Here is a 16801-nt window from a genome sequence, read left to right on the forward strand (position 1 = left end):
GTAAGTTTTTCCAACCATTAGATACCTATAGCTTATGTTCGATCTTTAAAGGAAATTTTCTTTGTTGAAGGCAATGATTGGCACACAAAAATATCTTGGCATTTTAATCGTAGAAGCTTCTTTGTTATTTAATTCATCGGTTGCGATGACAGTTCATGTCTGTAGAAAGCAACCAGGAGAAGCGATATCGTTCCGTTTTCATCTGATCCCTATGTAGGGTTTGTCGACATACAGATATATTGTATGTCATTGATGCGATGTTCAACACTCTTTAAATTTCAAAGTTTAGTTATAATTGCATCATGCAATAGCAAATTTGTCATAGAAGCTAGACTGTGAAATCTGTGCATGAATGCGGTGCTGCTTTGATTCATTAGGTTATTTATAAATAGACATTTTTAAAGGCGCAAGTGCATGAAAACGATTAAACGAACATGAATTGAAAAGTAAATACCATTCATCTTGTTTGCATATAGGTTTATCTATAAAAACCGCATTCCGAAGATGCACGTATAACAACATAACCGGTCTGACCGCATATTCAGTCTGTTATAATTATTAAGAAACTTGTTAATTGTTTAAGACCGTAAAACGACCCTTTTTGTGTGGCTTCGTTTAGGCTCTTCTATAACGTCCGGGATCGTCGGGTCGTTCGGGGAGACAGCTCTTTACAAATACTCACAGAACTCGCACATATATTTATAACTCTTTATTCGTGCTTCGGTGCTTGAGATGTGCTCTTCCCGTGCTCCTGTATCAACTAACTGTTTTCTGCTTAATCATACTGTGCTATATCGCTACATGCATGATATCCCTTTTCAATAACCCATTGTGCATTGTTTATTGTGCATATTACGTGTATCATGTTTCCTATATTACAAGACACTGAGTGCTTTTAAGGCACTATGCTAAGTTCAGCTTGGTTTTGATGAGACGTATCAACACAGTTACATCGATCTGTAAGTAAATTAGATACCTATAGCTTATGTTCTTTACAAGGAAATTTTCTTGTTGAAGACAATGATTGGAACACAAAAATATCGTGGCATTCTAATCGTAGAAGCTTCTTTGTTATTCAATTCATCGGTTGCTATGACAGTTTATGTCTGTAGAATTAATTAAGGCAACAAGGAAAAGCGATATCTTTCCTATAGTGTTTGTCGGCATATATTGTACGTCATTGATGTGATGTTCAACACTCTTTAAATTTCAAAGTTTCCAAGATCAGCGTAATTAACATGGCGAATTGTAAAAGAACAGACAAGCATTAAAAGCAAAAGTAAATAAAACGAAGTGTTTGTATAAATATAATTTTTGCTATTGTTTTATTTTGAACAAAATTAACGTTCGTGTATGACGTATATATGAATTAGCTAATATAAGAAGCGTATTTTCCGTAAAGGCGTTGAGTCGCTATGATTATGAAAATTTTTAGTTATAATTGCATCATGCAATAGCAAATTTGTCATAGAAGCCAAACGGTGAAATCTGTGCATAAATGCGGTGCCGCTTTGATTCATTAGATTATTTATAAAATAGACATTTTTAAACGCAAATGAAAACGATTAGACGAACATGAATTGAAAAGTAAATACCATTCATCTCGTTTGCATAAAATGATAGGTTTATCTATAAAAACCGCATTCCGAAGATGCATGCACGTATAACAACAAAACCGGTCTGAACACATATTCAGTATGTTATAATTATTAAGAAACTTGTTAATTGTTTAAGAAACTGAGTGCTTTTAAGGCACTATGCTAAGTTCAGCTTGATATATATATATATATATATATATATATATAATATAGCCATGCGTATTAGCAGATTTTGTATACTTTAGACGGAAGTGTGTAACTAATTTAGTTGCACTCTTTCGGCATTCAAAGTGTACATTTTGTGTACACAGTATGATTTGAAGTTAGAGCTGCAGTAATTTATTTTGGCTTACTCCGCATCCCTCACTAATCCGAGGCTTGACTGATGTTTCGATTGTCCCAGTCATAAAATAGATATCTATGCTTTTGACAAGAAAATTCTCTTTTTTTAACAATAATTCGTTAAAGGTGTGGTTGCATATGCATTGAATTTAAATCAGTCCGAATCACAATTTAATGAAGTTTGATATATTTTGCATCGATTGATAGTGATATTGGCTAGCTGCATGCCTTTAAACTTTATATTTTTTTCGTGAAACAAAATTCCTTTGAGTGAAGGCGATATTTCATGCATGCGTGCACCTGACGCAATTAGTTTCACCACGGAGTGTCTCGAAAAAGCTACCTTTCAATTTTTTGTCAGTGTGGTATTTTGAACAGCGTAGATGTATTGTGATGAACACTGTATGTTCAAAGAACTGAGTGCTTTTAAAGAACTATTCAGCCGTTCAGCGTGGTTTTTATAAGACTTGTCAACACAGTTGCATTGCATGATCTGTAAGTTTTTCCAACCATTAGATATACCTATAGCTTATGTTCGATCTTTAAAGGAAATTTTCTTTGTTGAAGGCAATGATTGGCACACAAAAATATCTTGGCATTTTAATCGTAGAAGCTTCTTTGTTATTCAATTCATCATTTGCGATGACAGTTTATGTCTGTAGAAACATCGAGGAAAAGCGATATCTTTCCGCTTTCATTTGAATTAATCCCTATGTAGGGTTTGTCGACATATATTGTGCGTCATTGATGTGATGTTCAAACTCTCTTTAAATTTCAAAGTTTCCAAGATCAGCGTAATTAACATGGCGAATTGTAAAAGAACAGACAAGCATTAAAAGCAAAAGTATTTAAAACGAAGTGTTTGTATAAATATAATTTTTGCTATTGTTTTATTTTGAACAAAATTAACGTTCGTGTATGACGTATATATGAATTAGCTAATATAAGAAGCGTATTTTCCGTAAAGGCGTTGAGTCGCTATGATTATGAAAATTTTTAGTTATAATTGCATCATGCAATAGCAAATTTGTCATAGAAGCCAAACGGTGAAATCTGTGCATAAATGCGGTGCCGCTTTGATTCATTAGATTATTTATAAAATAGACATTTTTAAACGCAAATGAAAACGATTAGACGAACATGAATTGAAAAGTAAATACCATTCATCTCGTTTGCATAAAATGATAGGTTTATCTATAAAAACCGCATTCCGAAGATGCATGCACGTATAACAACAAAACCGGTCTGAACACATATTCAGTATGTTATAATTATTAAGAAACTTGTTAATTGTTTAAGAAACTGAGTGCTTTTAAGGCACTATGCTAAGTTCAGCTTGATATATATAAAATATATATATATATATATATATATATATATATATATATATATATATATATATATATATATATATATAATATAGCCATGCGTATTAGCAGATTTTGTATACTTTAGACGGAAGTGTGTAACTAATTTAGTTGCACTCTTTCGGCATTCAAAGTGTACATTTTGTGTACACAGTATGATTTGAAGTTAGAGCTGCAGTAATTTATTTTGGCTTACTCCGCATCCCTCACTAATCCGAGGCTTGACTGATGTTTCGATTGTCCCAGTCATAAAATAGATATCTATGCTTTTGACAAGAAAATTCTCTTTTTTAACAATAATTCGTTAAAGGTGTGGTTGCATATGCATTGAATTTAAATCAGTCCGAATCACAATTTAATGAAGTTTGATATATTTTGCATCGATTGATAGTGATATTGGCTAGCTGCATGCCTTTAAACTTTATATTTTTTTCGTGAAACAAAATTCCTTTGAGTGAAGGCGATATTTCATGCATGCGTGCACCTGACGCAATTAGTTTCACCACGGAGTGTCTCGAAAAAGCTACCTTTCAATTTTTTGTCAGTGTGGTATTTTGAACAGCGTAGATGTATTGTGATGAACACTGTATGTTCAAAGAACTGAGTGCTTTTAAAGAACTATTCAGCCGTTCAGCGTTGTTTTTATAAGACTTGTCAACACAGTTGCATTGCATGATCTGTAAGTTTTTCCAACCATTAGATATACCTATAGCTTATGTTCGATCTTTAAAGGAAATTTTCTTTGTTGAAGGCAATGATTGGCACACAAAAATATCTTGGCATTTTAATCGTAGAAGCTTCTTTGTTATTCAATTCATCATTTGCGATGACAGTTTATGTCTGTAGAAACATCGAGGAAAAGCGATATCTTTCCGCTTTCATTTGAATTAATCCCTATGTAGGGTTTGTCGACATATATTGTGCGTCATTGATGTGATGTTCAAACTCTCTTTAAATTTCAAAGTTTTCAAGATCAGCGTAATTAACATGGCGAATTGTAATGCATTAAAAGGAAAAGTATTTAAAAAGAAGTGTTTGCATTAATATAATTTTTGCTATTGTTTTATTTTAAACAAAATTGACGTTTGTGTATGACGTATATATTTGAATTAGCTAATATACAGTATAAGAAGCGTATTTTCGGTAAAAGCGTTAATTATGAACATTTTTAATTATATATGCATCATGCAATAGCAAATTTGTCATAGAAGTTAGACGGTGAAATCTGTGCATGAATGCGGTGCTGCTTTGATTCATTAGATTATTTATAAATAGACATTTTTAAACGCAAATGAAAACGATTAAACGAACATGAATTGAAAAGTAAATACCATTTATCTCGTTTGCATAGGTTTATCTATAAAAACAGCCTTCCGAAGATGCGCGTAACAACAAAACCGATCTGACCGCATATTCGGTCTGTTAATTATTACGTCAATTTCACGTTGTATAGTTTATCTTTCTCTTTGCAATTAGAGTTGAAAAGTTAAGAATAAATCTTGCGATTTGTAAGAATTTAGTGTAAATATATTGGTATAGGTTAGAATAGTTGATTTCATAAAGGACTTTCGGTTGCAAGGAATAGAAATCTAAATTTTATACCTCCCACGCAATAAATAGCTAATGCTACATGGCTTACCTCTATAAAGCCTGGCGCACACTAGAGCTTTCTGCTTAGCCAAATGTCATAAGCGGCGGCGTGCTTAAGCAGGAGGTTCTATTGTGCGGTGAACTTTTTTGAACTTTTATTCACTCATAGCGCGTGGAACAAAATCCAATATGTTGTACTCGATCTATGTTTTACGCTAGTGTCATCTGCATTTGAATCATTTTAAAGCTATTTTTTTGCTTTTAATCTCTTAAACCTATTATGCCCTATTAATCTTCTATAAACCTTTGTTTTGAACTACGGTGCTTAAAAATGAAAAAAATGCTTCTCGACGATACGACCAAGAGTCATCGTCTGAAACTTTGACATACATGCACATATCTTTTATGTAAATATTATAAATACTAAAAACGTAGTGCACAGTTTGATTACTGGAATTATATGACGTCAAGCTGAGCAGCTTAAATAACTTAATTAGTTTCACCACAAGGTGTCTCTAAAAAGGCTAGCTTTGTAATTTTAGTGCTGACATAGTGGATTTTGTGAATGCAAGATTACTTTATTTTAAAAGATTATCTAATGATCGTTTTTTAACTAAAATGAAAGCAACATGAAATGAGAGGTAAATGCAATCAATCTCCTTGGCATAAGCTTCTAACTAGTCATCCGACCATTGTTGACCACACATTTAATTCTGTTATCCGAGGTCTACATTTCTCCTTCATATTGGTTCGGCAACTTTGAGGAATACATGTTCGTTCTTCGGCTTCAGTTGATAATGACAAACTTCGGCTTGATAATTTTTCATATCATGTTCAACCTCATTCAAAAATTGCTTATTAAATATTATGTGGGAATTCATAACCAATAAAATCGTTAATATCGGACTTTCAACTCAAATTAGTGCTGTACTGAGTAATTTATTTTGGCGTAATGTAACGCATAAAAGCTACCGCAACCACTTAATGAAAAAGAGCGTAATGGCATCAAAATCGCCAATTGAAATACTAACATACTAGAATTACAAATTGTAAGTGAAACTGCTGCGAGTAAATACACGTAGTACCTTTTCCTTGGGTAGTCTTCAGAATAGTAATGGCAATATTGCGTGTCAAAAAACTTAAACTTGTTTATATTATGATGAACGTATGCAATATTTTATCGCGGTTATGCTGAAGAAGAGAATTCTCCCCGAGTTGAGATCGCACATAAGTTACGTAAGTGCGAATATGAAGTATCACGCATTTGCATAGGATGAAACCGCCGTTCTATGTGTCTATGGTACGTGTGCTCAAAAAATCATCCTGACAAACAAAAATCGCTGAAATCGAGATGCCCGTCAAGAATATAGGGCTGCTCGCTTCGCTCGCAGCAATTAGCATTTCAATGGAGCAACTTATGATCTATGTAACAAAGAAGGAAATCAATCCCCACAGCTAAAAATAGCATACTGAAATTAGTGTAATTGCCAAGTTTGGCTGCAAACTGTTAGGTAGTACCCAAAATATAGCCATGCAAATAGTAATTTTTGTATCAGTGATTTATACTTTTGACGGAAGTGTGTACCCTCTTGCCAACTTCGCAAGGCTATATTTTCGGTACTTTACAATATTTCGAAGCCAAACATGACATTTTTACTAAGTTAAGCTAAAATGCAAGTGTCTACATGCGCGAGTTTTACGCTATTCATATACGCTGTTTTTCATTACGCGGTTAGGGCGCCCATTACGCTGATTAAGCCAAGTTAAGGCCAAGTTAAAAAATGATTAACTTCAGACGACTTCTGATTAGATATCCGAGGTATTTTGCATGAAACTCCTACACAGGTATACGTGACCCAAACTCGTCTTCTGCATGGGGAAGGATGTATATTATTACTCCGCCTGCGTATGCGCAGCGGAGTCTTAAAATGCCATGGTCTTTTTTCCTTTTCGTCGTAGTTTTGGGCGACAGAAGTTGGCATTTCTACAGGTAACCCAAAACATTTTGACCGAGAAGCCCTGGGTTACACGGATGAATTATGTACATCAGTACATCATACATCAGGATTGATTTGCCAAACTTATAAAACTTTATTTTTGTTCTAATTCACAGGCTTTGGTGCTCATTCGCAGGAAGTTGCAATAAAATTAATTTCCCTGAGTGTGAATTCCATGAATGCACATTTGAATACCAAGTCACATTAGAATACCAAGTCACATTTGAATACCAAGTCACATTTGAATGCCAACTTAACTTTAAATGCCAACTTACCTTTGAATGCCAACAATGAAGTTACAATGAATAAAGTTATATTAATTAATGAAGTTACATCAGTAAACAAAGTTAAGCAACTGAATGAAGTTACATCATTAAATAAAGTTACTTCAATGAATAAAGATGCATTTATGAATGATTTCATATTAATGAATACAAAATGTATAACAAAAAATCCCAAAAGTATGACAGACAACAGTTTGACAGGCAACAGTACAAAAAGCACCTCATTTTGTAACCTTTTGTCACCTGTAGTGTTTGCTCACCTGCAGGCGGAGTAACGCCTTGAGCAGGCGTCTTGTCTAAATATATATCTAGATATATATCTTAGCTTTTGCTATTTGTGTGTATGTAGATAAATACAATCAATTTTTTGTAGAAATGGGTTCAAAAAATTCAAAAAATTCAACCCCGACTTCGTTGAATATACAAATTAAAGCTGGCGATCCCAACTCGGTCACCAGGTAATGTTTTGCTACCAGATTTTAACTAATTATGTGTGATGTTATTATATGTTTGGCCTTGCATCACAGCTATACTGCGTCCCTCGATTCACCCTCAATGTTGAAATGAAAAAAAAAAACGAAAACTATTGAAACCACTCAATGTTAGAATTTGAATGCCGTGTGCACGAGTTTTCGCCCGTGGGGATTTAATGCAACTCAGTGAAATGCTAAATGCTTTGTGTTGCTAGAGAAAGAGGACATGTCGAAGGTCATGTTGATTGAGATGCACATTTAAATATTGTTAATAAATATCATTTTCGCGTACGAGCAAATTTTACTGCATCATATGCATGCATAAAAATGCTTATGGCAAACATTTACACACTTGTGGGTCCCAACAGAGTGCTTAGGCATTCAAACTCTAACAATTACATTGCTATGGGTGATTTCAATAGTTTTCGGGTTTATTGGGACACCCTGTGGAACAATTAGTCGATCCTCAGGATCGGTGATTACAAGCCTATATTATCTGGGCCTTTGGCGACTAATTTTTAAATAGTGAATTTGGCCTGAAGTAGGAAGTATATGGTTGAAATTTAGAGATCGTTTTACGCAGAAACTAATTTATCATGCGTTTTCGTTTTAGTGAACATGATACGGCGGAAAACTTAGTAAAGGCAATGGATGACGAAATAAGAAACTTTTCTGAAAATCATGATTTAAAAGAGGTAGCATTAGCCTATAAGACAAGAGGCGATTTCTTCCTTAAAGTCTTCGGAATCTACGAGAAGGCAATTGAGTATTATACAAATTGCCTTTTAATTCTTCCAGAAGATAAAACTTCAGCGATAGCACAGGTTAATTCAGTTTTGGGTGATGCTTATTTTCAGTTGAAAGAATATAGAAATTCTGTTAGTTGTTATGAAAAGTCTTTGAAATATAGCAAAAAAGTTAAGGATTCATATCTTATTGCGCAGGAGAGTGACAAGATAGGGGACGCGTATATATGTTTGAAAGAGTACAAAAATGCCATTAGCTATTTATATTTAAGTTTGGAGGCTCACCGGGCAATTAATGACCATTCAGCACAAGCAAGGATATATTCCAAATTAATGAATATATATGTGTTTAGGGAAGAGTACCAAGAAGTCATTAAATGCAGCCAAAAAGCTTTCGAAAGTTTAAAAAAAAAGAATCATCCGGATGATTCGGAAATAGCTGCTGCAATTAATTATAATTTAGGCGTTGCATATCGACGTGTAGGAAAGTTTGAAGAGGCTATTGAATGCCATAAAAAAGGTTTAAAATACCACGAAGAGATTAGGGATCAGGAAAATATGGCTGTCGGGAACACCAATTTGGCCAATGTTTACAATGATTTAGGAAAATACGACAATGCTATCGAGCATCACAAGAAATCGTTAGAAAATTACAAAGCGGTAGACGATCGATTAGGAATAGCAAACGCTCATCAAAACTTGGGCATTGTCTATCAGTTTTTAGCAGACTATGAAAGAGCGCTACTGTTTTCTAACTGCCCTGGAAAATTATGAAATTACTGATCATTTGGGAAGAGCAAATGCAAATGGACATTTGGGCCTCGTCTACCTGAATATAAAAAAACATAAAAAAGCGATTGAATTTTTTGAAAAAGCTTTGAAAATTAACACAAAAATCAGGAATCAGTCAGTAACAGCATTTATTATGCAATTTGCGGCGCTTACCAGGATTAAGAGAATACGAAAAGCCATTAACTTTTCCAAATTAGCTTAGATTATTCTATGGAACTTGGTAATAAAAACTGGATAGCGAGTACGTTTGGTAATTTTGGCTTGACCTTACTTGATCAAGGGTATTTTGAATTAGCCATTGCCTTTTTGGAAAAAGGATTAGAAATTAACACTTCCCTTGGCACTGACTTAGGTAAAATGAATAAAAATGCTCATTTGGGCCTTGCCTACCAAGGGTTGAGACAGCATGAAAAGGCAACTTTACACATGATCAAGTCAATACGCTTTTTTGATGAAATGTTTTTAAATTCCGTTCCTGATGACAACAAGCTACTTTTCGCTATAGAATATTTCAAATTACATTTACGTTTGATGAGTTCTTTTATTGCCCTTTGGCGCACTGAATCCGCATTACTAGTCGTCGACATAGGAAAAGCCAAAGAGCTTCATTGTTGGATTGAAAAGCACAAACCCGTAGTCAAGTTCCTTCATGCAAATAGAATATGGGAAAGAATTGATTGTAGTGAGGAACGACTGGAAACGGAACAACTATTTAACTTTTGCCAAGTAGAAAGTAACAACACTTCAATTTTATTCTTCGCGTTCGACGCAAATCAATTTCTCTACACTTGGGTTTTAAGTAATAATGTAAGTTGTAGGGTTATAATATCCGATTTGCGGTTAGAAACTTTTTCAGAACTGATAATTCCATTTTTAAAACGGCGAGGTGTTACTCTTAAACGAGGTTTTTCGTTTTTTAACTACGATTCAGACGCCGAAAAATCTAGTAGAGCAATAGCCACTTCTTTGGAAACAAGCGAGGCACGCGCGCCTGGAAAAAATGTTGACCATTCTGATCCTGCTTTTGACGACACTGAAACTTTGAGACGATTGTACCAGCTCTTGGTTGAGCCAGCCATGGATATCATAAATGGAAACAAGCTAATCATTGTGCCTGACAAAGAACTATTTTTTGTTCCTTTCTGTTCACTAGTTGATGAAAAGAACTGTCCATTGTCGCGTTCTTACAGCATTCAAATCACTCCTTCGTTACACACTCTTAGGTCAAGTATTGAACGATCTGATCATCCAGATCTCGGTTATGCCTTGTTTGTTGGCAATCCAACCGTTGGAAGAGTTTCTCTACATGGAAAAGAGTATTTTTTTCAAGATCTAAGCGGAGCAGACAAAGAAGTTCAGTACCTTTCTAAGCGTTTCGAGACAAAGCCATTGTCTGGAAGAAGCGCGACGAAAAAGGAAGTAATGAAACTTTTAGGTGGGGCTAGTATCGTCCATATTGCTGCCCATGGCGAAGAAAATCGGGGTGAAATACTACTTTCAACCAACCAACCCTTTGCTGGACCAATCAGATCGCACCGAAGAGTCGTTTCTTCTTACGCAGCAAGATATTATGAATATCCCTTTGAAAGCTCGCTTGGTAGTTTTATGCTGTTGTTACAGTGGACAAGGTAAAGTTTCTTCTGAAGGTGTGATTGGTATAACTCGAACGTTTCTGGCAGCCGGGGCTCGTTCGGTTTTGGCTACACTATGGCCTATTAATGATATGGCTTCTCAAGAATTTATGAGAATGTTCTATGACGAAATTTTCAAGGAAACGTTGGTATGTGAAGCTTTGAGAAAAACAATGAACTTTTTCCAAAATTATAAAAAAACAACGGTAGGTGAGGCTTCCAGAACATCAACGGAGAAACTTACCGAGAAAATCTACCAATCTGTTTCGACATGGGCTCCATTTACCATTTACGGAGAAGACGTAAGATTTCGAAAGGATGAAATGGAAAAAGTAAAAGTTCAATCTCGAAAGATGCAAGTTCCGACTTCCTAGCTGACGTCTGGACTAAGCTAAACCATATCCAAGATAAACTATATCCAAGTTTTAATAATACAGTAACAATGTAATACCAATATACAAAAAATAAAAAAATTCCAATAGTGATTTCCTTATATAATTCAAATTGCTGTTTCGCATAACCTTCGAATTCATTATTCATCAACCATAATATTATATGAAGTTGCTTTTTCAACTTATCCTTGAGTGCACTAGGCGTTTTTAGTAGATCAGCTAAATGCTTCGATGAAATGCTCAGAAGCCTAAAATTTGACGCCCAGCATAGCAAATATATATAAAAAAAAATTGTAAATATGTGCATAAGATCATCGTATTATATATTTTGTAAACGAAACAAGGAGTGGGACAACCCAACACTTATGACACTATAATCTTTTTATAACCGGAAAATAATGACATATAGTACATTTTATTCAGTATATACATAATAATATAGAGTCAATTCTTGTAGTCATTGATAAGCTACCTGTAAAGCGAGGTTTATCAAGTTTGTATTTCGTAATAATCAATTGAAAATAAAGTTTCCATTTGCTAAAGGAAAATACAGAAACAATGAAACAGTACCTGTATAGAAACAGTACAATACAGTACAATATAGAAATAGTACCCGTGCCCAACTTTACCTAGAGAAAGATGGAAGGAAGAAAACTTGTAGAAAGTCTAGAAGGATGTTCAGAACACGCATGCATTTCAGCTTAGTTATATTCAGAAAAATTGCCATATCAGAGTTTGGATTCACATGAACGTACACTATGTACTAACAAATGACGCACTCTACTTATTCTGGAATGTTTTTCATTGTTGTTATTTTTGAGTAGAAGTCTTCCCAAACTTGGATGTTGGGCTGGACAAGCAAGAAGCGTGCGTGAATTTTAGCTTGCAGTGAATCAATCACATGCAAGTACATCATACACAACAAAGGTTGGTATAGGTTATGAGTTCTTTGATGCCCGTGCATGCATATTATGGAGCTTGAGCGAGGCAACGAAGTATGAAGACGAAGAAAAACGTCACATTTTTTTAAAGTCTGCGCATCATTTTGCGCATACTCCACTTAAGGTCAGCGGTGAAGGCTTAACGTCTTCGTCCTGTTCTCCTGGTTTCGGACGAAAATTTTCTGTGGTTCGTTTTTGTCCGAACGAAGTTTTCAAGGTAAGATATATTAAAGTCAAATCTTGAACTTCGTTACCTTGCTCAAACTCGCTATTAGGTATGACAGGGTACGTACGAGCTTCATGCCTACCAGTGAAGCTGAAAAAGTTCGGAGTTAGGATTGGGGTTTAATGTTGGGGTAGGGTAGGGCAAAGTTCTTGCAGGTGCATGGGAACTTTTAAGATTTTACATCTATACATATACATATCCGATTTTTAATAAAAAAATTAAGGCACTTTGATATCAACGCATGCTATATTCCAGTAAACGTCACCTTTAACTTTTTACCTTCCCCAAGATCGCAATGCATGGCGGTAGTTTATTAGTATCAAAATCACTTTGAGTTACGATGTTGTTTTGGAATTTGGGGGAACCGGCAGTTTGACGATTTTCTGTCTTTTTGCAAAATTAAATTAAACTTTTGTGCCATCCTTGAACCTCTTTAGTGGCAATTGTAGCGTTTTTTTTTCAAAGCCTTCATTTCTTTAAAATATGAAACTTGAAACTTTAAAAGATGATACATACGCTTTGATTAATAACAAACAAACTTTCTTGACAAAAATCAATGATGTTCAAAGGATTAAATAGATCACATATGTTTCACATTATCTAAAGGTCTGTTCACACCACGAATTTATTTTCAAATATAATTTAATTACTTGTCGGGTCCAATTTACTTCAGATGGATGTTTTATCGTATGTTGGCATACTGATAGAATGTAAGTGGTGCAGGAGATCAACTAAATCCAGTGTAGTCCTGCTTTTTTAATAATAGACTACATTCTTTGCATAAAAAGTGAACTGGATTCGACAAAATTGGGCTGTGTAAATAGACCTTAAGATAGAAAATAGACGATTTAAAATGCTTCCTATCGTAAAGCAAATTTGTTGATAAACACGAACTCTGTTGATAATGAAATGAAGAAAAGTGACAAAGAATAAACTTTTAAAGGGATTCGGCAAAAAAAATTATCTTTGTCTATTTTAAAAGAACGTCATGATTGTTTAGAAAATTCGTTTACGGATTTTGGTTAACTTGATTTGGTTCTCGAGATATTTTCGAATGAAATAATCTTCCATCCGCCATTTTGGATATGCATATTCTTGCTCTGATATGCGTTACGTCACAAGCTGGATGAGAATTCGTTTTGTAACTTCAAATTAACGATCCGGCAAAGTGATAGTTTCATGGTATTACAATCGCACGTACCTCAAATTATAACGTTTGAATTGTAAGAGTTGTAAACTAAACCGTGAACATGTAATTGTTATTTTTAAGCGTCAACCCTGCTTTTGACGTCACGTTATTAGATCTCATTATAAAACAAGATGGCGGATATATCTCGATTGCCGATGTTTTTGATCCCCAATATCTTGCGAAGTAAGGAAGATAAACAAAATTTGTAAAGAGGCTCTACAAAAATTGTAATTTTTTTTCAACAAAACAGAAATAATTTTTATCGCCATATCCCTTTAAATCTAATACTGCATGCTTGTACGTTATTAATAGCATTCGTAATTAGGGCACTTAGCCCTAACTTTAATTTAATCGGGAAAAGTAGAACTTGACTTTATAGCCAACATTCTCCGACTATGTCGTAAAAGCAAGAACAACGTTACGCAGAAATATGGGGAAAAGAGAGATTCAACTTGGGTCCCAAAAGGAACAATCCACATCTGTATCACTATAGCTTTGCAAAAATTAAGCTGACTAACGAATGACCAATAGAGAATTATTGAATAGTTGATAGTGAACATACGTCGTTGATCTACAACTCCACATGCATGGTATCACCAAATGGAAACTCCTCACCTACTGAAAGCATTCTTCGTTCTAACATTATACAAACGCCAGTCGGAAAATTGAAATTAAACAAAACAATTGGAGAAATTCCATATACCCCCGGCGCTAAATTTATGTCATTCAACAAAAGGAAAATCAAGTTGAACGAATGCATTCTGTGATATGAAAACGTAAGTGAAGAGCAAAAACATATTCATGCACGTTAATAAGCGTAGAATGAATTCAAATAGCGATGTAGCTATGTATAGAGCGGGAAATAAAACTAGACATGCGAATGTTAATTTTTGACAGATTATAGGAATACTATTATATTTTGTTAGCAAAGAACTCAAGATTCAACCACCATCGACATGATATGATCAAGCCTGACCATGTACAAAATTAACAAAATTACCGACGCTGACATCATTTTGTCCATAGCAGTAAATGGATTTTCTTAAAAGTTTTCACATTTGGTAATTTCTCCACATCAGTCACAGTCGTTTTTCCTTTGGCTCAAAAATTGCGTGAAAAACGATTATTTGTCACGGATTTGAAGTCAAAGCTCGGACGCGTGATTATAATTTGGAATAATGGTTAAGATACAATTGACAGGCCAAAAAGTTATAATGTACGCCAACATTAGAATGCGTCGATCCTAGTGAAAAACTACCGCAGAAAGATAATATCTAGTAACAAAACTTGATATGCAACCTATTTTGAACGAGTCTACGAAGAGAATTGTATAATCATCCACCAAGTGCTGCTTTTGACGAAGTGATTATTATCATAACTGGAATGTTGGTATGGGCATGCTATTCTCGATGTAAGAACCTAGGAGACCCTACACCCTTGAAAGCTGATTTCCACTCAGGATAATTATACTTCCAGACTGAATTGGGCAGGCAGGCAGGTTTGTTTTTGTGTTTACGTTAATTAACAAGTCCTGCCAAATTTCTCCTCACGATAATTGTTCTGAGTTGAACCCAGCCTTAGGGCTTTAAGCTCAAATTTACAGCGTTTTGTCATAAAATCATTTTATTTTTGCAACATTTAGACTGAAATCAATGAGCTGCCTGCCGTATTCCACGCGCAGGAATCGTAGTTTGTTTCGTGCTGTTTCTCAAACTTAAATTAAAAAGATGGAGTTTTTACTATTTTATTTCCACTTCACATACCATGACTGCTTTCTTCCACCCTTCCAACAGCAAGGAATTTAGGAATGTATTTTTAAAAGGCTAACTGCACTTATGACGCAAACTATAAAGTGATGAGGTCAAGAATTAATTCAATGATTACGACCGATAGGGCAGTCATTGATTTCGGATAACTAGTTTTATAACTTCATTGTGAATTTGTTAAAACTCTTTAAAGCTTCGCAAGTATTTTTCGGGACACTATTTTCTTTAGTAATCGTCGAACTAATTAACATATAGCTGTCACATAGCTGTCGCATATACTTTTTTTATTTTGTATATCGTCATTTGTACTTTTTGTATAATCTATCCAATAAACTTTTTTTAATCAGAAGGCCCGGCTTCATAATTTCAACTGACATAAATGAACGATCCCATGCAATGAATTGTATTGTATGTGTGCCCCCAATCCCCCTACTGGACGTCGTTCAGATGATCCGACTGAGCCGAGATCAAACAAGACGTAAAATGACTCATTGGGTATTGAATCATTACATAAATAACGTGATCCTGGTAGCTGTGTAGTCATTATAACCAACATTCATAACAAAGTCATTATAACAGTAACATGTGCTTGTTTGGTTTGAAAAGTTTGTTTGGCTTATTTCAAACCTCAAAATCTCGGGCTCGTGTGAACAACCCCTTACAATGAAAGTAAAAAAGGACCCTAATTATCGGTTGACTTCGTGCCTACCTCAAAAACGACTGTGTGATTGTTTTAGTCAGCTCAATGCCACACGTTTTCTTGCTTGAGACATATCTCATTATCGGAGCCGCAAGCCACGACGTTGTAATCAGATTTGTATTCCTTCGCAGGCTGTATCTTCGGGGTCATCAACAATTTTGACCGGCTACAGCAAAAGGCTTTCAAGTTTGCTTTCAAACGCTGCAGTAATCGAATTTATTCAATCTGCGATTAAAGTATATTAAATTGTTTTCATATCCCCTTGTACTAGAGCCGCGCGATATAACTCTCTCTCGCTCTGACCTTTTGATTTATAATTGTAAGACATGGCCATGGGAGTAACTTGGTGTACATTCATTTGTAATTTGTTGTATTCTCGTCAGCAAGTTTTGATGTTTTCCGACCTGGCTTCGTTATAACACCTCGGGCATTCATTGCAAAATAATGAAAAACTTTTATTCAACAGCGAATGCCTTGTTAAAGTTGTGATCAATTCCATGCATAAATTTTACAAATACACACATATTAAAGCACATGCATGTCAAGAGGTATTGTTCTACTAGGTCTAGAACAATACCCTTTGTAAAGCGTGGTTCTCTATTTCACCGACAGTCGGTGATGTATTAATTTATTCAAAATAACAAAACACTTTATGAAGAACGTTCCATCCCGGCAAACATCCCGTCCATACTCTCATATAAACGCACCACAGTGTTTCCCAAACAAAAATTACTTTCAGCAACAAAAGAATGATTTCAATAGAGGGT

At 34.9% G+C, this 16801-nt stretch overlaps 1 protein-coding gene across 1 annotated transcript; it reads left to right on the forward strand.

The window, feature by feature from the left end:
* The first annotated feature begins 889 nt into the window (after positions 1–889).
* On the forward strand, positions 890–9310 carry LOC114527837 (tetratricopeptide repeat protein 28-like). Its single transcript, XM_028549541.1, has 3 exons — positions 890–959; positions 7552–7636; positions 8265–9310. The coding sequence occupies exons 2-3, from the start codon at positions 7554–7556 to the stop codon at positions 9169–9171; spliced, it is 990 nt and encodes a 329-aa protein (XP_028405342.1). The 5' UTR covers positions 890–959; positions 7552–7553; the 3' UTR covers positions 9172–9310.
* Positions 9311–16801: the final 7491 nt, after the last annotated feature.

This window comes from Dendronephthya gigantea, unplaced genomic scaffold (genome assembly GCF_004324835.1).
Source record: "Dendronephthya gigantea isolate DGI-Jeju-01 unplaced genomic scaffold, DenGig_1.0 000047F, whole genome shotgun sequence".
NCBI classification, from domain to species: Eukaryota; Metazoa; Cnidaria; class Anthozoa; order Malacalcyonacea; family Nephtheidae; genus Dendronephthya; species Dendronephthya gigantea.

Bases quoted from the DNA above. Each gene is read 5' to 3' on its own strand.
- LOC114527837 (XM_028549541.1), top strand. From the start codon at position 7,554: ATGGGTTCAAAAAATTCAAAAAATTCAACCCCGACTTCGTTGAATATA. The intron at 7,637-8,264 runs GTAATGTTTTGC...TTTTCGTTTTAG, and splicing joins GATCCCAACTCGGTCACCAG to TGAACATGATACGGCGGAAA.